Source organism: Camelina sativa, chromosome 14, assembly GCF_030686135.1.
Source record: "Camelina sativa cultivar CO46 ecotype springtype chromosome 14, ASM3068613v1".
NCBI lineage: Eukaryota > Viridiplantae > Streptophyta > Magnoliopsida > Brassicales > Brassicaceae > Camelina > Camelina sativa.
In genome coordinates this window covers 4,705,400-4,718,970 of record NC_141893.1, presented here as the reverse complement: position 1 = coordinate 4,718,970, position 13,571 = coordinate 4,705,400, and the positions used below count along the sequence as shown (strand labels likewise).

The 13,571-nt window shown below is 38.9% G+C and overlaps 4 protein-coding genes across 9 annotated transcripts; 1 reads left to right on the top strand and 3 right to left on the bottom strand.

The window, feature by feature from the left end:
• Nucleotides 1-254: 254 nt before the first annotated feature.
• Nucleotides 255-3,986, bottom strand: LOC104739782 (G-type lectin S-receptor-like serine/threonine-protein kinase At1g11410). 5 transcript variants are annotated; one of them, XM_087483119.1, is made up of 8 exons: nt 3,659-3,986; nt 2,256-3,567; nt 2,015-2,134; nt 1,723-1,925; nt 1,376-1,586; nt 1,032-1,269; nt 803-947; nt 255-713 (listed from the first exon to the last, which is right to left on the bottom strand). In XM_087483119.1, exons 1-8 carry the CDS (start codon nt 3,713-3,715, stop codon nt 387-389), a joined length of 2,613 nt encoding a protein of 870 aa, XP_087339245.1. In that variant the 5' UTR covers nt 3,716-3,986; the 3' UTR covers nt 255-386. The 5 variants fall into 5 exon arrangements, 2 of the variants coding, with proteins under 2 accessions (XP_087339245.1, XP_087339244.1); XR_015579342.1 differs by having other exon boundaries at nt 1,746-1,925; nt 2,256-3,763; XR_015579343.1 differs by having other exon boundaries at nt 803-930; nt 1,746-1,925; nt 2,256-3,763.
• A 1,188-nt stretch (nt 3,987-5,174) lies between these two features.
• Nucleotides 5,175-7,923, bottom strand: LOC104739781 (partner of Y14 and mago). The gene is made up of 5 exons (XM_010460234.3): nt 7,543-7,923; nt 6,358-6,617; nt 6,098-6,211; nt 5,783-6,013; nt 5,175-5,538 (listed from the first exon to the last, which is right to left on the bottom strand). Exons 2-5 carry the CDS (start codon nt 6,544-6,546, stop codon nt 5,389-5,391), a joined length of 684 nt encoding a protein of 227 aa, XP_010458536.1. The 5' UTR covers nt 6,547-6,617; nt 7,543-7,923; the 3' UTR covers nt 5,175-5,388.
• On the top strand, nt 7,895-11,255 carry LOC104739780 (uncharacterized). Of its 2 annotated transcripts, none has more exons than XM_010460232.3 (5): nt 7,895-8,406; nt 8,624-9,956; nt 10,046-10,309; nt 10,431-10,586; nt 10,811-11,255. In XM_010460232.3, exons 1-5 carry the CDS (start codon nt 8,399-8,401, stop codon nt 10,928-10,930), a joined length of 1,881 nt encoding a protein of 626 aa, XP_010458534.1. In that variant the 5' UTR covers nt 7,895-8,398; the 3' UTR covers nt 10,931-11,255. The 2 variants fall into 2 exon arrangements, with proteins under 2 accessions (XP_010458534.1, XP_010458535.1); XM_010460233.2 differs by having other exon boundaries at nt 7,918-8,406; nt 8,639-9,956.
• Nucleotides 11,256-11,459: 204 nt separating this feature from the next.
• LOC104739778 (uncharacterized) lies at nt 11,460-13,473 on the bottom strand. Its single transcript, XM_010460231.3, has 5 exons — nt 12,950-13,473; nt 12,486-12,549; nt 12,215-12,379; nt 12,037-12,102; nt 11,460-11,942 (listed from the first exon to the last, which is right to left on the bottom strand). The coding sequence occupies exons 1-5, from the start codon at nt 13,273-13,275 to the stop codon at nt 11,790-11,792; spliced, it is 774 nt and encodes a 257-aa protein (XP_010458533.1). The 5' UTR covers nt 13,276-13,473; the 3' UTR covers nt 11,460-11,789.
• Nucleotides 13,474-13,571: the final 98 nt, after the last annotated feature.

Here is a 13,571-nt window from a genome sequence, read left to right as displayed (position 1 = left end):
CTTTAACAATTTTTAAATAAAAATCGAACATTCTAGTTGTACTTGTTGCCCTGGGCACGCGCGCGTGGGCATGGAGCTCGCGACCACTGAGCTACTGTGTTTTTCGTTGAATACTTACTGGTTTAATTATATTTAACCTTTAACAACTTTCATAAGGGTAATATTATCTTTTTACCATTAAAGGATTTTTTAGAAATTGTTTTGATGAAAATGGGGTATGAGATTTTAGTCCATTAATAATCTGATGCCGATAATATATAACTTTTCCTTTTCATCAGGTATTTTGTAACTTTATAAACATGATTTTGCATACGTTTATACAAATAATTTTCTATATAAACAAATATAAATATTGTGATATAAATTGATATTTGCGTTGACACTTGTTAACGACCTTGGACATCGGAGAGAGTAACGTCATTAACAGTACTACCGGTTTCTCCGGTGGGCCAATTATCTGAGCTGCCGCCACTTTTGACGTTTCTCCTCCTTCCCGCTGTAAACGCAGGATGCTTCGGAGATGGAAGATCAATGGCGTTATGACCTAACATGAAGACAACAGAGGACATGTCTGGTCTGTCCGAAGCGTTTTCTTGCACGCAAAGTAACCCAATGTGTATGCACTTCATTACTTCGCTCTCATCATAAGTCTCTTCACCCATTAAGTTATCTATGATCTCCGTTGCTTCACCTTTTTCCCATAGATCCCAAATCTACCAGACCAAGAAACATACATTTGCTGATGTTCTGTTTTTATTTCCACCCCCAAGTAATGTGAAAAAGAAAGAAGTTTTTTACTTACATGTTTCACTAGATTCAAAGACTCCTCATAGAAAGCACTATTTTTCTTTCCAGTTACGATCTCTAAGATCAATACTCCAAAGCTGTAGACGTCGGATTTAATAGAGAACTGGCCGTCCATTGCATACTCTGGTGACATGTACCCGCTGTGACAGTGAGATTGAAATGACCTTAAAGATTGAACAAAACGAAGTTGGAGAGTTTTGTAGGATTGATATAGACTAACTCACTATGTTCCAACGACTCGATTTGTGCTTCCTTCGATTTGGTTGCCCCCAAAGATTCTAGCCAGGCCAAAATCCGCAATCTTCGGTATCATATCGTTGTCAAGAAGTACATTGCTGGCTTTGAGGTCTCTGTGGATGATCCTCAGTCTTGAATCTTGATGAAGATACAAGACTCCACGAGCAATCCCTCGGATTATCCCCATTCGTTTTGGCCAAACCAACGCTGCTCTATGCTCCTCATCTAAGAGGGAAACAAGGAGAAACCAAAAAAACAGGAAATCAAATTCAAAGTCACTGATCATCCTGAATGGTGAGAATTGAATGTATAGAGGAAGTGTTTAACTTACGGAATACGAAATAGTCTAGGCTCTTGTTTGGTAAATACTCGTATACCAACATCTTCTCTTCAAATTCAACACAACATCCTAAGATCCTCACGAGATTTCGATGCTGCAACTTTGATATCAACTTGACCTCGTTCTTGAACTCTTCCATTCCTTGGCCCGAGTTCTTCGACAATCTCTTCACTGCTATCTCCATACCATTTTGCAACACGCCCTGAATAGTAACAAAGTAAACATTACCTATTACTTATTATTGAACCTAACGATTGATCTTTTGGAGAAGCGTTAACAACGATCTTGTGTATATATATTTTAGGCATATGTGAAGATGGTTTTTGCTTCTTCCATACCTTATAAACAGGACCAAACCCACCTGCTCCAAGCTTGTTTTGAAAAGCGAAGTTATTCGTTGCTGCAGCAATCGTGCTAAGCTCAAAGAGAGGCAACTCCCGGCTTCTAGATTTGTCCTCAAGCTCTTCAAGTATGAATGAGTCTTCAAGATCAAAAGAGCTAGGAGCGAAGCTTCTTGAAGCTTTTCTATGCCTATTAGACTCTGCACTTGTGCATGTTTTCAATTCATTAGCTGTGAGCTAAGCAAGCAAACACATAATCTTAAACCATCATCATCAGAGAGTTTCTTACGTCGTCGTTTCCTTATGAAACAGAACAAACTGATCATTAGTAACATCACAACTACAGCCAAACTGGTGAGGATTACAAAAAGTCTCCTCTTCCCTGATGAGCCATTTCCATTCCACCGCGCTGAAACAAGCAAACAAATAAGATAATAAGTACTTTGAATTCCTGTGCATTGATACGTCTCTTCTATCTCCTTTGTTGCAATGAAACAGAACAGTTTGCAGAGTATATGTATGATATGTACCTAACTCTGCCTTATCAACGCGTAGGTAGAAGTCTTGTCCCGAGCTCAAGTACGTCCTTGTATCCAACATATTACCGTGCCATGTCAAGCACCCTTTTTCTCCGTCTTCGCTCTCGTGGTATGCACTCGTATAAGCGACACAAGAACAGTTCTTCAAGCACCTCTGTTCGCATTCCTTCAATGTTATGTTCATATAAACATTTACAGCTGATGTATTTGGAATCTTCACTCGCTTCAACTTTGCAAACCCTTCTTTCCCGTTACATATCGAAGCTGCTTTTATCCTCGCGCAACCATCCGAAGCATCCCTTAAGAACCAATCTCGGGGTGTCCTAGGCTCGTACCCCGGTAAGCAAGAGCACTCAAACTTGTCGGTACTGGTGGAATCGCAGTAACCGTTAAAGCCACAGTGGTTGTAGATGTCACACTTATCTTCAGGAGCTGACCAGAACCCAATCCATCTCTTATCCCTCCCGTTCCAGCTGAACCTTTGCAGAGTTCCCGTCTCGTTTAGCACCATCCGTGTTATAATTGAAGCATCCAACACTCCATAAGTGATTGATACTTCATCCGGATTACTCACAAACGAGACATTGAAGATAAACTTGTTTGTCATTTCAGGCACACCGCTCCATCTCTGTCCTGTCCATGACCCAGTACGCCACCACAGAGTCGGACCCTTGTACATCATCATCTGAGGAAACCCTCTACGTTCTATCCGGTAGGTAATGTTTCCACGACCTGGGTCACCTGGTGATCTCCACGATGTCATAATACGATCCACACCATCTTGACGAGTGAATCCAAATTTCATAAAAGGAAGCAAAGTGTTTGTAGGATGATTAAAGCTCTCCCAGAAACTTTTCCCTGTGACAGGCTCAAGCAGAACAAGGTTTCCTAAATCAGTTAGCTTCGCAACTAAAGCAGGTTCTGAGATCATATCGATAACACCAGTAGACCAGAGAGGCTCTGTTCCATTGACAGATGCATACACACAAAGATTCCCTCTGCTACTGAACTTTATCAGACCAGATGTGTCATTAATAGGATGGTCTCTGTTTGCAACCCATACAACAGTCTGCTCAGATACTTGAGCATACCAAATCCCAACATACCTGAGCTTTGAATTCCCCAGGCTGAAGAATCCAAAAGAAAATCTCTTTCCTTGAGAGAACACAACATCACCATCTTTCAAAGACTGTCTTCTCTGGATCGTGTTGTCAGAGAGACAAGATTGGAACAAGAGGGATAATAAGAAAATGAAAAAGATGAAAAAGATCTTCATTCTTTGTTGGTTTCTGATCAGAGTTTGCTGAAACGTATAAATGATGTGTCTTATTAAAAGCCAAGTGGGTCTCAACTCAACTAACAACATTAACTGCAGATATCAAAATCAGTCACACCTTGTTCCGGATTTCTCTCAAAGGTTGAACTTTCAAAAGTTGTAAAAACTGATTCATGTGAGTGTTAGAGCATGACACGAACTAATATGGTTTACCAACACCGTGAAACCTTTCGTCATTGTCCACTGAATCATTTCCTTTTTCACTATGCAAGAAACAGTCCACGCCACCACAATATTAAATAAGTACTTATGTATTAAAAGACAAGCATATTATGCATTTTAACGACCTGGTTTTTACACAAATTTATTGATAGCTGAAACCTTCAAAACAAATCAGCTTTTCCAATTTTCAGATGAAACATGTTTATTCAATTGATCTTAAACAGGAGTCATCTATTCACACACTCATATTTTGGTATGTAGAGATGATGTTCTAGGTCAAAATGTATGTATGTAGATATGTCTGAATTTGGGTATGTACCTATATCAACTGTGTCTACACATACATAACACTTGCCATGCTATATCAGGTGAAGAAAAAGATGATAATGAATGACAATTAACGGTTAAAAATGAAAGAGCAACCGCCAATAAGCATAATGGAGAACAAATTGTAGAAAATAACTCCACCAGACACATTAACTACTACCCTTTAAATATATGCAAATTATTCCACGTAGAAACACTTACCATCCCAGAGCAGGTGAAGTCGTGAAGATAAAGTTGATAATGAAAAGGTATCAATAAATCATAATCAAGCAATTATAGCTTGTTTGTACAAAAAAACTTGACTGCAGGTCCAACCGGTGCATAGAATAACATTAGAATGAGCAGAAGAGAAACATGTAATTGTCCACAAATATCAGAAAGATAATACATACCTCAGTCCTCAATTTGAGTTTGCCTGCCAAGTTATTTACTAAAAGGATATCAAATGGCCCATCTCTTCTCCTTGTTCCTTTTGATCGCAATCCTGACAGTCTCACTGGAAGTTACCAAATGATATTAGGCGTAGGAAAATATCAGTTTCTTCATTATTCTTGAAGCCTAGAAAAGTAAATGTAGAACGTATTCCTTTTAGATATGGCAATTGAGCAGGACTGAAACCAGTAAGCTAAAAGTAGCTTGCACATAATCAAACATTTTCTTACCTGTGTAGCTTCTTTCTTATGGAACAGAATCATCATGGCAATTCAGAAGAGTGCAGCCACAACCAAACTGATATCAAATGGTGTTTCCGGATGAAGCATGTTTACTAAACAAATCTGTTACAGGAAACATACAAATTGTTATGTAAAGGTCTTTTTTAATGAGATGTACTTAATTGCAGAGATGTTCTCTTAGAGCATAGAGCAGCAAAGAGACGCAAATTATGTAAGCAGCAGAAACATATGTACCTATCTGGTTGTGTCTACAAATACGTATAAATCCTCCTGAACTCAATATGCTTTGGGACCGAACTCAACGCCGTTTCTAGCAAGCACTCCACCTGGACCTGAGTGATGTTTGCTATAGATAGAAATGAGTGAAAGACGAGTGATGTTTGCTACAAAAAACTTTACAGTTATATCATCTGTTTGGAAGCATTTGCTTTAAATTAGGACCAAACACAAACGCAAAGTGACATCAATTCCCATGAAGATTTAGGTAGGCATTGTGCCAAGTTCATTAATCAGATCTGACAAAACCTAAGAAGTAACAACAGCCTCGTTTTCATTGATACAAATTTGGATTGGTTCCAGAAAAAATTCATGAGAAAAGCTGCAGCCTGTCTAAAAGTTAGACCATTCATTTTGATGCTGCAGCAAGTAAAGCCTCCTTATCTTCCAGAGCCTTGAGCTCTTGTCTCCACTCCTCCAACTTAGAGAACTTTTCTAACTGCTCTGGCTTTAGATCTCGGGGAGCCGTCTTCTGCTGTTGAGCTTCCGTGAGTCGGATCTGCAAATGTTAACAGGAAACAATTAGACAAAACTGCTGGCTTGGGTAGCATTTACCTTGTCTCAGAATCAATATTGCTATGATTTGAAAAAAAGTTATCACCAGCCTCTGTCTCCAAATAGAATATTGCTACGCATTAACCTTGTTCCAAATGGTTTTCAATCAATTTCCTTCAACGCATAGGTTCTCAAATGTCTTATTTTAATTAAAGCAGCTGAGAAAGTTAGAAAGATGGAAATCTTACTTTCTTCTTAAGTGCGCGTATTCTTTTCTCTACATCTTCCCCTGTAGTTTCTGAACTGGGAGCGTCCCCAGGCACAGCATTATTGGAAGAAACATCCAAAGCCTCCATTTGAGAAGCCAATACATTCATAGATTGGGATCCATTATTTGAAGTCTCAATAGAAACAGCTTCTTCCTTGTCTACATTACTAGCTGATCCATCCTCAGAACTGTTACCTTTTTCTGCAGTAGCCTGCAGAGGTGATAATTTGGAAATAACTGAAGACCAAGCTATTAGCATATGAAGCTTACATACGTATAGAGTTAAAAAACATACCTGCAATCTCTTCTCTTTCTTTCGTTCGTTCCTCTTAGCAGATTTAGTCTTTGGTTTAGGAGCTGGATCAGGTTCATAACCTGGAGGCCCCAGTAAGTCCATCTCCTTTTTCATCTATTGCAAATTAAATACAAATTAGAAATAAAGAAGCACGCTATCCACAACCAGTACTGAGAAAAATCAAATTTAAACGATTTCTTTTCACAAAAACGATGAGTTCAAGAACAGAATACAGAGTTGAGGGAATAAGGATTCCATACCAGAGAACCTTTAGACTGATATTTGACAACTTCATCTTGTGGAACATATCCAGCTCGAATCCGGATGGGCTTCCGGAGAGTACCATCAGGTCTACGTGTGGGCTCCAGAATCCTCTCACCTTCTTTGAGATTTTTGCTAAGTTCTGCCATTTGCTTTCTTTGTTCACCGCTTTTGTTGCTGCTTCCCATCAGATTCCTTCAGATTTTCAAACACCCTTGTAACTTCTCTTCTTTTGTCAACTATCAAGTACACTGTTTTTCTGTAAGAAATTTGCAGGGTTCATTAAAAGATTCATGGTCTAAAACATTATATACGAATCTAGTATTGGTTTAACAGTGAGTTAGAACAGGTTTGTGAAAGACGCTAAATGCACACAACAGTATAGTCCATACATTTAAGTGAGTATACAAGTAACGGCAGATATTCTAAAGATCACAGAAGTCAGTAGCAAACATGTACTCAACAGCTCAAGTAACCATCTGCTAATTATTAAAGATACGTTCTTCTCACACTTTGAACAATATAAAATTTGTAGCCAAAATTATATCCAACACACAATTTCTAAATGAAGGTTTCATATCGCCAAATCGTATTGTGCTGAGCAAGGAAAAACAAAACACAAACACCCACTCTAGACCCTTATGCATTCTTATTTCCCATAACTAATTCCCCGCGTAATCATCAATATACATCAAAACCCAAACGTAGATACGAGAAGCTGCAAGCAAAATACTCAAGAAATTTGCCAAATCAGACAGCAGAGTCTCTCACTCCCCTCTTCTTACTCGTCAACGTACAAGTTCAAAGTCTAAAGCTTTCTTTCCGTCTTATCATCAAAGTATAAACCTTTGGTGATAAAATTGAATTTGGCTACTATGAGTCATAACCTCAAGCCAACTCTTTGATTACAGATCATAAAACCAATACATACCCTAAAAGAAAAGAAAAAAAAAAAAAAAAACCTTTTTCCGATTCCAAGTTAGAACGACCCTTACAGCTAAATTCAATGCCTCTAATTCGTCTCCTAATTTATAACCAATACCGAGAAGGCGAGAAATCAACCAAATTTATTTATTTAATATTTTTTCCGGCGGCCGGAGTTCCTTACACCTTGGTTCAATCATAGAGAGAGACAGAGACAGAGACAGAGAGAGGAAAGAAAAAGGTAAAAAAAAGAAACTGACCTTGGAGTTGGAGCTTTCCTCCTCCGTCGCCGGAGAGCTCAAAGTGGTTATATTATATACGATGAAAGAAGAGGATTTGTCGACCGTGAACTGACCCTAAAGAATGAGATCGAGACAGGTTAAATTGGGTTTTAACATTGATTGACAAAAAAAAATTGGGTTTTAACATTCTTCCTTCGTGTACTCTCTATTCCTTTTTTTCCAAGTGCAGTTTTAATAAACTTTATTCAAAAAAAGAAAAAAAATTGAATAACCAAAAGGTAACTAGAGCTGTAAATTTCAATTTGAGAAAAGCTAATACTTAGGTAGGGAGACAAAGTATAATAAAAACTTTGGAATGAAAGTTTAAATTAATTAAATGTGACGACGATACACACACACAAGTTGTTGTCTTTCGAGACCGACCTAATTAGGCTTCTTTTTTTTGTTTCACACACCACATTCCTTGGTTTGACAATGTCACACGTCGACGACATAAGATGATGAAATCAGAGTTTTTACTTATTTAGCGTTTAAGCCCACGAGATATCCAATTTCCTTTTCTGGGCTTCTCTCTCCGAACGAAATCACTGACCTGACCTATTCTCTCTCGTCTCGTCTCGTCTCGTCTCGTCTCCTCTCTCTCTCTCTTCTCCGTGTCGGCTTTAAGGTCTTCTCCGGTAAGGAAGCTTCTTCTTCGAAACCCAATTAACCGCCGGACGTGAAAACGCTGACCGACTAGTTCCTTTACCCTTTTCACCCTCCCAAGCTGAAGTCAATGAGAAAATGCTCCTCAGTTTTAACGTTTTAGAGATCCATACCCAACCACCAACGTTTTCGCATTTCCTCTTTGCTCCTCACCATCTTCGTCTTCGCTATGTCAAGGTTTGTCACCACTTTCTTATTTTTTTTTTATTAGGGTCTTTCTTGAATTCCTGATCGGATTCTTGTTTCCCATTTCCTCGGAGACTGATATATGATTCTTAATGTAAGCTCTCTTGTTTTTGCATAATTGTATGTATAAAGTTTCGAAATTTATGAGTTTCTATGGTTCTTATTGTTGATCGGATCCTTCTCTGTTATTGGTTTGTTGCTATTGCAGATATTTGATCTCTAGAATCGTTGGGAAACAAACGCAATCTCTTATCTCGAACAAGAAAGATATAGGAACACAATGGGGAAGCTATAGAACTGCTTTTACAGCTGCTCTAAGGTCGCCTCAGTTCAGAGTTCACTCTTCTTCGTCTCCTAGGATTCCGAGTAATGGGCATTGTACATTTTCCCTTCGTGATCTTAAAGGAAGTCTTTTGAGTAATCACCTCTCACGGAGTTATTTTGGTACTGCCTCTGCAACAAATGTAGTTAGTCACCATGCCCAAGTTGCTTGGAGAAGGCTTCATTATAAGTATTCTGCTCGTATTAGTACTATTGCTCAGGCGTTTTGCTTGTCTCTTACCCGTTCACACTTGTTAATACCTGGTATCGTTGCTGTCACTTGTGGACAAGTAGCGTGGGCGCAAAGAGCTCCTGGTTCGGCTTTAGATTACTATGCTTCAGATAAATCCCTCTATACAAGGGCAAAGAATGGTCCTATCTTCCTGTCTTCGTTACTGTTTTCGGTTATAGAGGCTTTTATTTTGATTGGGAGGGCTTTTTATATAGCTTGTTTGTTTACTCCGACTGTTTTGATGGGGTTGGTTGTGGAATCATGTGGGCCTCGTTTTAGGAAAGTATGGCTTCAGATGGTCCATCGAACTCTGGAAAGAGCAGGTCCTGCTTTTATCAAATGGGGTCAATGGGCAGCCACAAGGCCAGATCTCTTCCCCAAGGATTTGTGTTCCCAGCTCTCAAAGCTTCACAGTAATGCACCTGAGCATAGCTTTGCCTACACTAAGAAAACTATCGAGAAGGCATTTGGTCGTAAACTTTCTGAGATATTTGAGGAGTTTGACGAGGCGCCAGTAGCATCAGGGAGTATTGCCCAAGTACATAGAGCTTCTTTGAGGTTTCAGTATCCAGGACAAAAGTCCAAGTCTTCTTTGGTTGCTGTTAAAGTTAGACACCCGGGTGTTGGTGAATCGATTAGGAGAGATTTTGTGATAATTAATTTGGTGGCAAAGATATCAACTATAATTCCAGCTTTGAAATGGTTGAGATTGGACGAGAGTGTGCAACAGTTTGGTGTCTTCATGTTGTCTCAAGTTGATCTCGCGAGGGAAGCTTCTCATTTGAGCCGGTTCATATATAACTTCCGTAGATGGAAGGATGTCTCTTTCCCTAAACCTGTGTATCCGCTAGTACATCCTGCTGTTTTGGTGGAAACATATGAGCACGGAGAAAGCGTGGCACGTTATGTTGATGGAATGGATGGACATGAATGGATTAAGACTAGATTGGCTCACATCGGGACACATGCTCTCTTAAAGATGCTCCTGGTATTGCCCTCTTTGTAATCTTTTAAGATCACTTATAACTGATATCTGGTTTATCAATGCTCTTAATCTCAAGTGAACTTTTACTTCAGGTTGATAACTTTATTCACGCTGACATGCATCCGGGAAATATCCTTGTCCGGAAAAAGGCTTCCCGTGGAGGCCTTTTCAAAACGAAGAAGCCTCACATTGTTTTCCTTGATGTGGGAATGACTGCTGAACTCTCAAAGAACGACCGAGAGAACTTACTTGATTTTTTCAAGGCGGTTGCGCGTAGGGATGGCCGGACTGCTGCTGAGCGAACACTTAAATTATCAAGAAAGCAGAATTGTCCCAATCCAGAGGCTTTTATCGAGGTAATAATATTTGCTCCAAGGTTCTTTATACCTCAGGATAACAGTTTACTTATCAAATATATGGAAGATATCTTTCAAAATTCTTTCTTTTATGATGGCTAATGCTTTTAGACTCTTACAGGAAGTAGAGGAAGCATTCAAATTCTGGGGAACCCCTGAGGGAGATTTAGTACATCCAGCAGATTGTATGCACGAATTACTTGAGAAAGTAAGACGTCATAGAGTTAACATTGATGGGAATGTTTGCACTGTGATGGTGACAACATTAGTTCTCGAGGTGAGTCAAAGTCGTCCCCACTTTCAAAATTTAGTGTAGATTTTAGACCATACTAAGTTTGATGGAAGGTTTTGAAATACATTACTAAAGCTTTTATAGAAGTAGAGCTCAAAGATGTTGTCGTTGAAAATGTTTGTAGCTTTCAGCATGGTATCTACAGCTTCGTTTTATAACTCCAGAGAGATTAAATTTGCTTTCGATCTAAGTAGTCGGTTTGATAATAGGGTTGGCAACGGAAACTAGACCCAGGATATGATGTGATGCACACGTTGCAAACAATGGTGTTGAAAACCGACTGGGCTAAGTCTCTTTCTTACACGGTGGATGGTCTGATGGCGCCGTAGGAGGAAAAAGGTTCCATCTTTTTGAAGTTTTGTTTGTTATCATCATAGGAATCAAACAATTTACCACATCTTAGATGAGTGAACATAGAAAGAAAGTGCATGTTCTTGTGTTCCTCTTGTTTATTTTTTGTTTTTTTTTCTCTCTTTTGCTTTTTATTGTTATGGATTTTGGTTCATTCTAACTACATAGAATTGTATTTACGTGGTGGTTTCGGATGTTAACCACCCGTTTGTTCTCTGAACCGAAGAACAATGAACAAAAACGATGAAAAAGACTGTCTGAGAATGGTCCAGAGGATTTGAATAAAGTGTTTACATCTGTGTATGTCTCTGTGTATCAATTGTCTTCTTCGTTTTTCCCTTTTGACTTTTTGGTTTGAATTTGACAAGGGTACAGCAGCAACGAACAAGACCAAAACGCCACACAAACAATACATTGTTTATATTCTATCCATGTCTATTTTGCATTTCCATTTGACGATCAACGAGCATGATCTCTTGTATTTCAATACCTAAATACTCCTTAAGATGGTCGCTGAATGATCCAAATCTTCTTTATCTGTAAATTACAATCGTTGAATGTGATCGCCATGATCAAATGCATTATCATACAAACAGATGGCTGTATACATATAACTCGCACTGGTTCACTATTAGCATACAAATGGCCTCTCTACTCTTTTAGAAGGTTACAGGACTTTTTCATCGAACTTACATGTTTGCTATATATCACAGTTTCGAAAACAAACATGAAAGTTCTCTATCAACGGTTTGGCAAACCAATCACCATAAGCCGATGATGATACCAACGCCTATTGCAGACCTCGATTGCGGTTTATATGAACTGTCTGTGCTGTTATTAGGGTTGAGATGACATAGTTGATACAATGACTGGAGGCGAATGCAGCTCAAGAAAAGCTTTTCCTTCAGGATAGCCGCCTATGCAGAGAGTGTCTCCTCGACCATGCCAGATACCGTCATGGACATTGTTCATCTCCAGTGTTTTCGATTCCTGCATCTCACATCACATCACAAACAAGTTCAACCAAAAATGGCATAATGGATACAACTTGTTTTCAAGAGAATGATCTGTGAACAATACACACCTGAGTTAATGTACAGAATGGACAGACGAGATGGTGGATGAAATCGTCAAAGAAACTATCAGTACCCTGTCAAAAGTAAGCGTATCGAGAAAGGTCATGATGCAGAAAAGAAGAAAAATAACTTTCTCTTAACACACTCAATCAAGAGAACACAAACAAAAAGAAGGAGTGTGCTTACTCTAATGTTAAACTTCCTTCTTATCTGCATACGAAAGAAACCCAAGTAGGATCCAACCAAAAGAACAAAAGCGATAGCCAGGTAGAGAAAGCAGTGCCTTTTCGTTACAGCAAAAGCAGCAACGTTGAACAGGATACCAGCAATAAGAATCATATGAACAGCACCCTGACACATACCAAAATTGGTCAAGAGAAAGTCAGCATCTTTCCATGAGAACGAAGCTACACAAAAAATTCTAGAGATCAACCTGTATATATATAAGATCTTATACCTGAAGAAAGCAAGAACCAAAACCAGTCCTCGTCATGTTTTTCCCGAATCTATAGCATGGACAGCTGAAAACAAAATTACAAAACAAACACTATTATACATAAGTATGTATTGCTTCAAAATCACTCTTATCATGAATCATAAACAACTCAATTACTTTAAATTTACAGTAAATGTTTGTCCCATTATGCACCAAATGTTATATAGATGAAATAAACACCATAAGTCAAAGGGGACAGAAAGCAACAAAGTTAGAATATATGTTTCCCTCTCTCATATTCTGAAACAATTTGACTAAGTCAATTACCACAATAAAAGAAGTTTAGCTCATCATCAAGCAAATGTCAACACAAATCTAAATAACGAATAAAACCCAAAACTTTCTCCAGAAAAAAAAAAAAAATGTTTTTTTGGAATTAAAGAATGATATGAGATGAGGAAAGAAAAAAAAAAAAAAAAACCAACCAGGCGGATTCGATACAGAGATGACGATCCTCGAAGCAATCCATAACATCGCCTTCCCAAAGCCGCAAAACGCCGCCGCCGTAATCATCCTCCGTCGAATCGTCACCATCGTAGCTCTCGAGTTTCCTCCATTTCCCCTGAGTCTGAAGCGCAACCGTTGAGCAAAGCAGATCGAAATCCAACACAGAGATTCCTTCAAGTTCCGTCAGCCTCTCCCTCTCTTCAACCTCTCCTCCTCCGCCGCCGTCTCCGCCGTCTCTAATGTCGACGATTACTCCTCCTCCGCCTTCTCCTCCTCCACTCTCTAGTTTATCCAAATCCGCCATTGATATGAAAAAAGAGAGAGAGGGAGAGAGAGATTTATTTAGGGCTTTTCCACTTTGGTATCTTCTCCCCCTCCAAATGGATTTGTGCCTTTTTTGGTGAACGAACCGGAACGTCTTTTGATAGTATTTATTTTGTTTTTATTGTTTTCTGCTTTTTTTTTTTTTCTTTTTTTTTTTAAGCGTTAAGAGTGATTTGGCGGGTAATTAATTATTCATAAAACCCAGCTAAACGAAGAACTGTCATTATTAACGGTACAGCTGTTGCCACATCAGATATTTCGACTAGTGGAATTGAG

Bases quoted from the DNA above. Each gene is read 5' to 3' on its own strand.
- LOC104739782 (XM_087483118.1), bottom strand. From the start codon at position 3,630: ATGTTGTTAGTTGAGTTGAGACCCACTTGGCTTTTAATAAGACACATC. The intron at 948-1,031 runs GTGAGTTAGTCT...TCACTGTCACAG, and splicing joins AATCGAGTCGTTGGAACATA to CGGGTACATGTCACCAGAGT. The intron at 714-802 runs GTAAGTAAAAAA...TTGGTCTGGTAG, and splicing joins CTTTGAATCTAGTGAAACAT to ATTTGGGATCTATGGGAAAA.
- LOC104739781 (XM_010460234.3), bottom strand. From the start codon at position 6,546: ATGGGAAGCAGCAACAAAAGCGGTGAACAAAGAAAGCAAATGGCAGAA. The intron at 6,014-6,097 runs GTATGTTTTTTA...TCACCTCTGCAG, and splicing joins AGAAAGAGAAGAGATTGCAG to GCTACTGCAGAAAAAGGTAA. The intron at 5,539-5,782 runs GTAAGATTTCCA...TAACATTTGCAG, and splicing joins TACGCGCACTTAAGAAGAAA to ATCCGACTCACGGAAGCTCA.
- LOC104739780 (XM_010460232.3), top strand. The intron at 9,957-10,045 runs GTATTGCCCTCT...CTTTTACTTCAG, and splicing joins CTCTCTTAAAGATGCTCCTG to GTTGATAACTTTATTCACGC. The intron at 10,587-10,810 runs GTGAGTCAAAGT...GTTTGATAATAG, and splicing joins TGACAACATTAGTTCTCGAG to GGTTGGCAACGGAAACTAGA.
- LOC104739778 (XM_010460231.3), bottom strand. From the start codon at position 13,275: ATGGCGGATTTGGATAAACTAGAGAGTGGAGGAGGAGAAGGCGGAGGA. The intron at 12,550-12,949 runs GTTGGTTTTTTT...TTTTGTTTTCAG, and splicing joins CTCTGTATCGAATCCGCCTG to CTGTCCATGCTATAGATTCG. The intron at 12,103-12,214 runs GTAAGCACACTC...TACTTTTGACAG, and splicing joins GAAGGAAGTTTAACATTAGA to GGTACTGATAGTTTCTTTGA.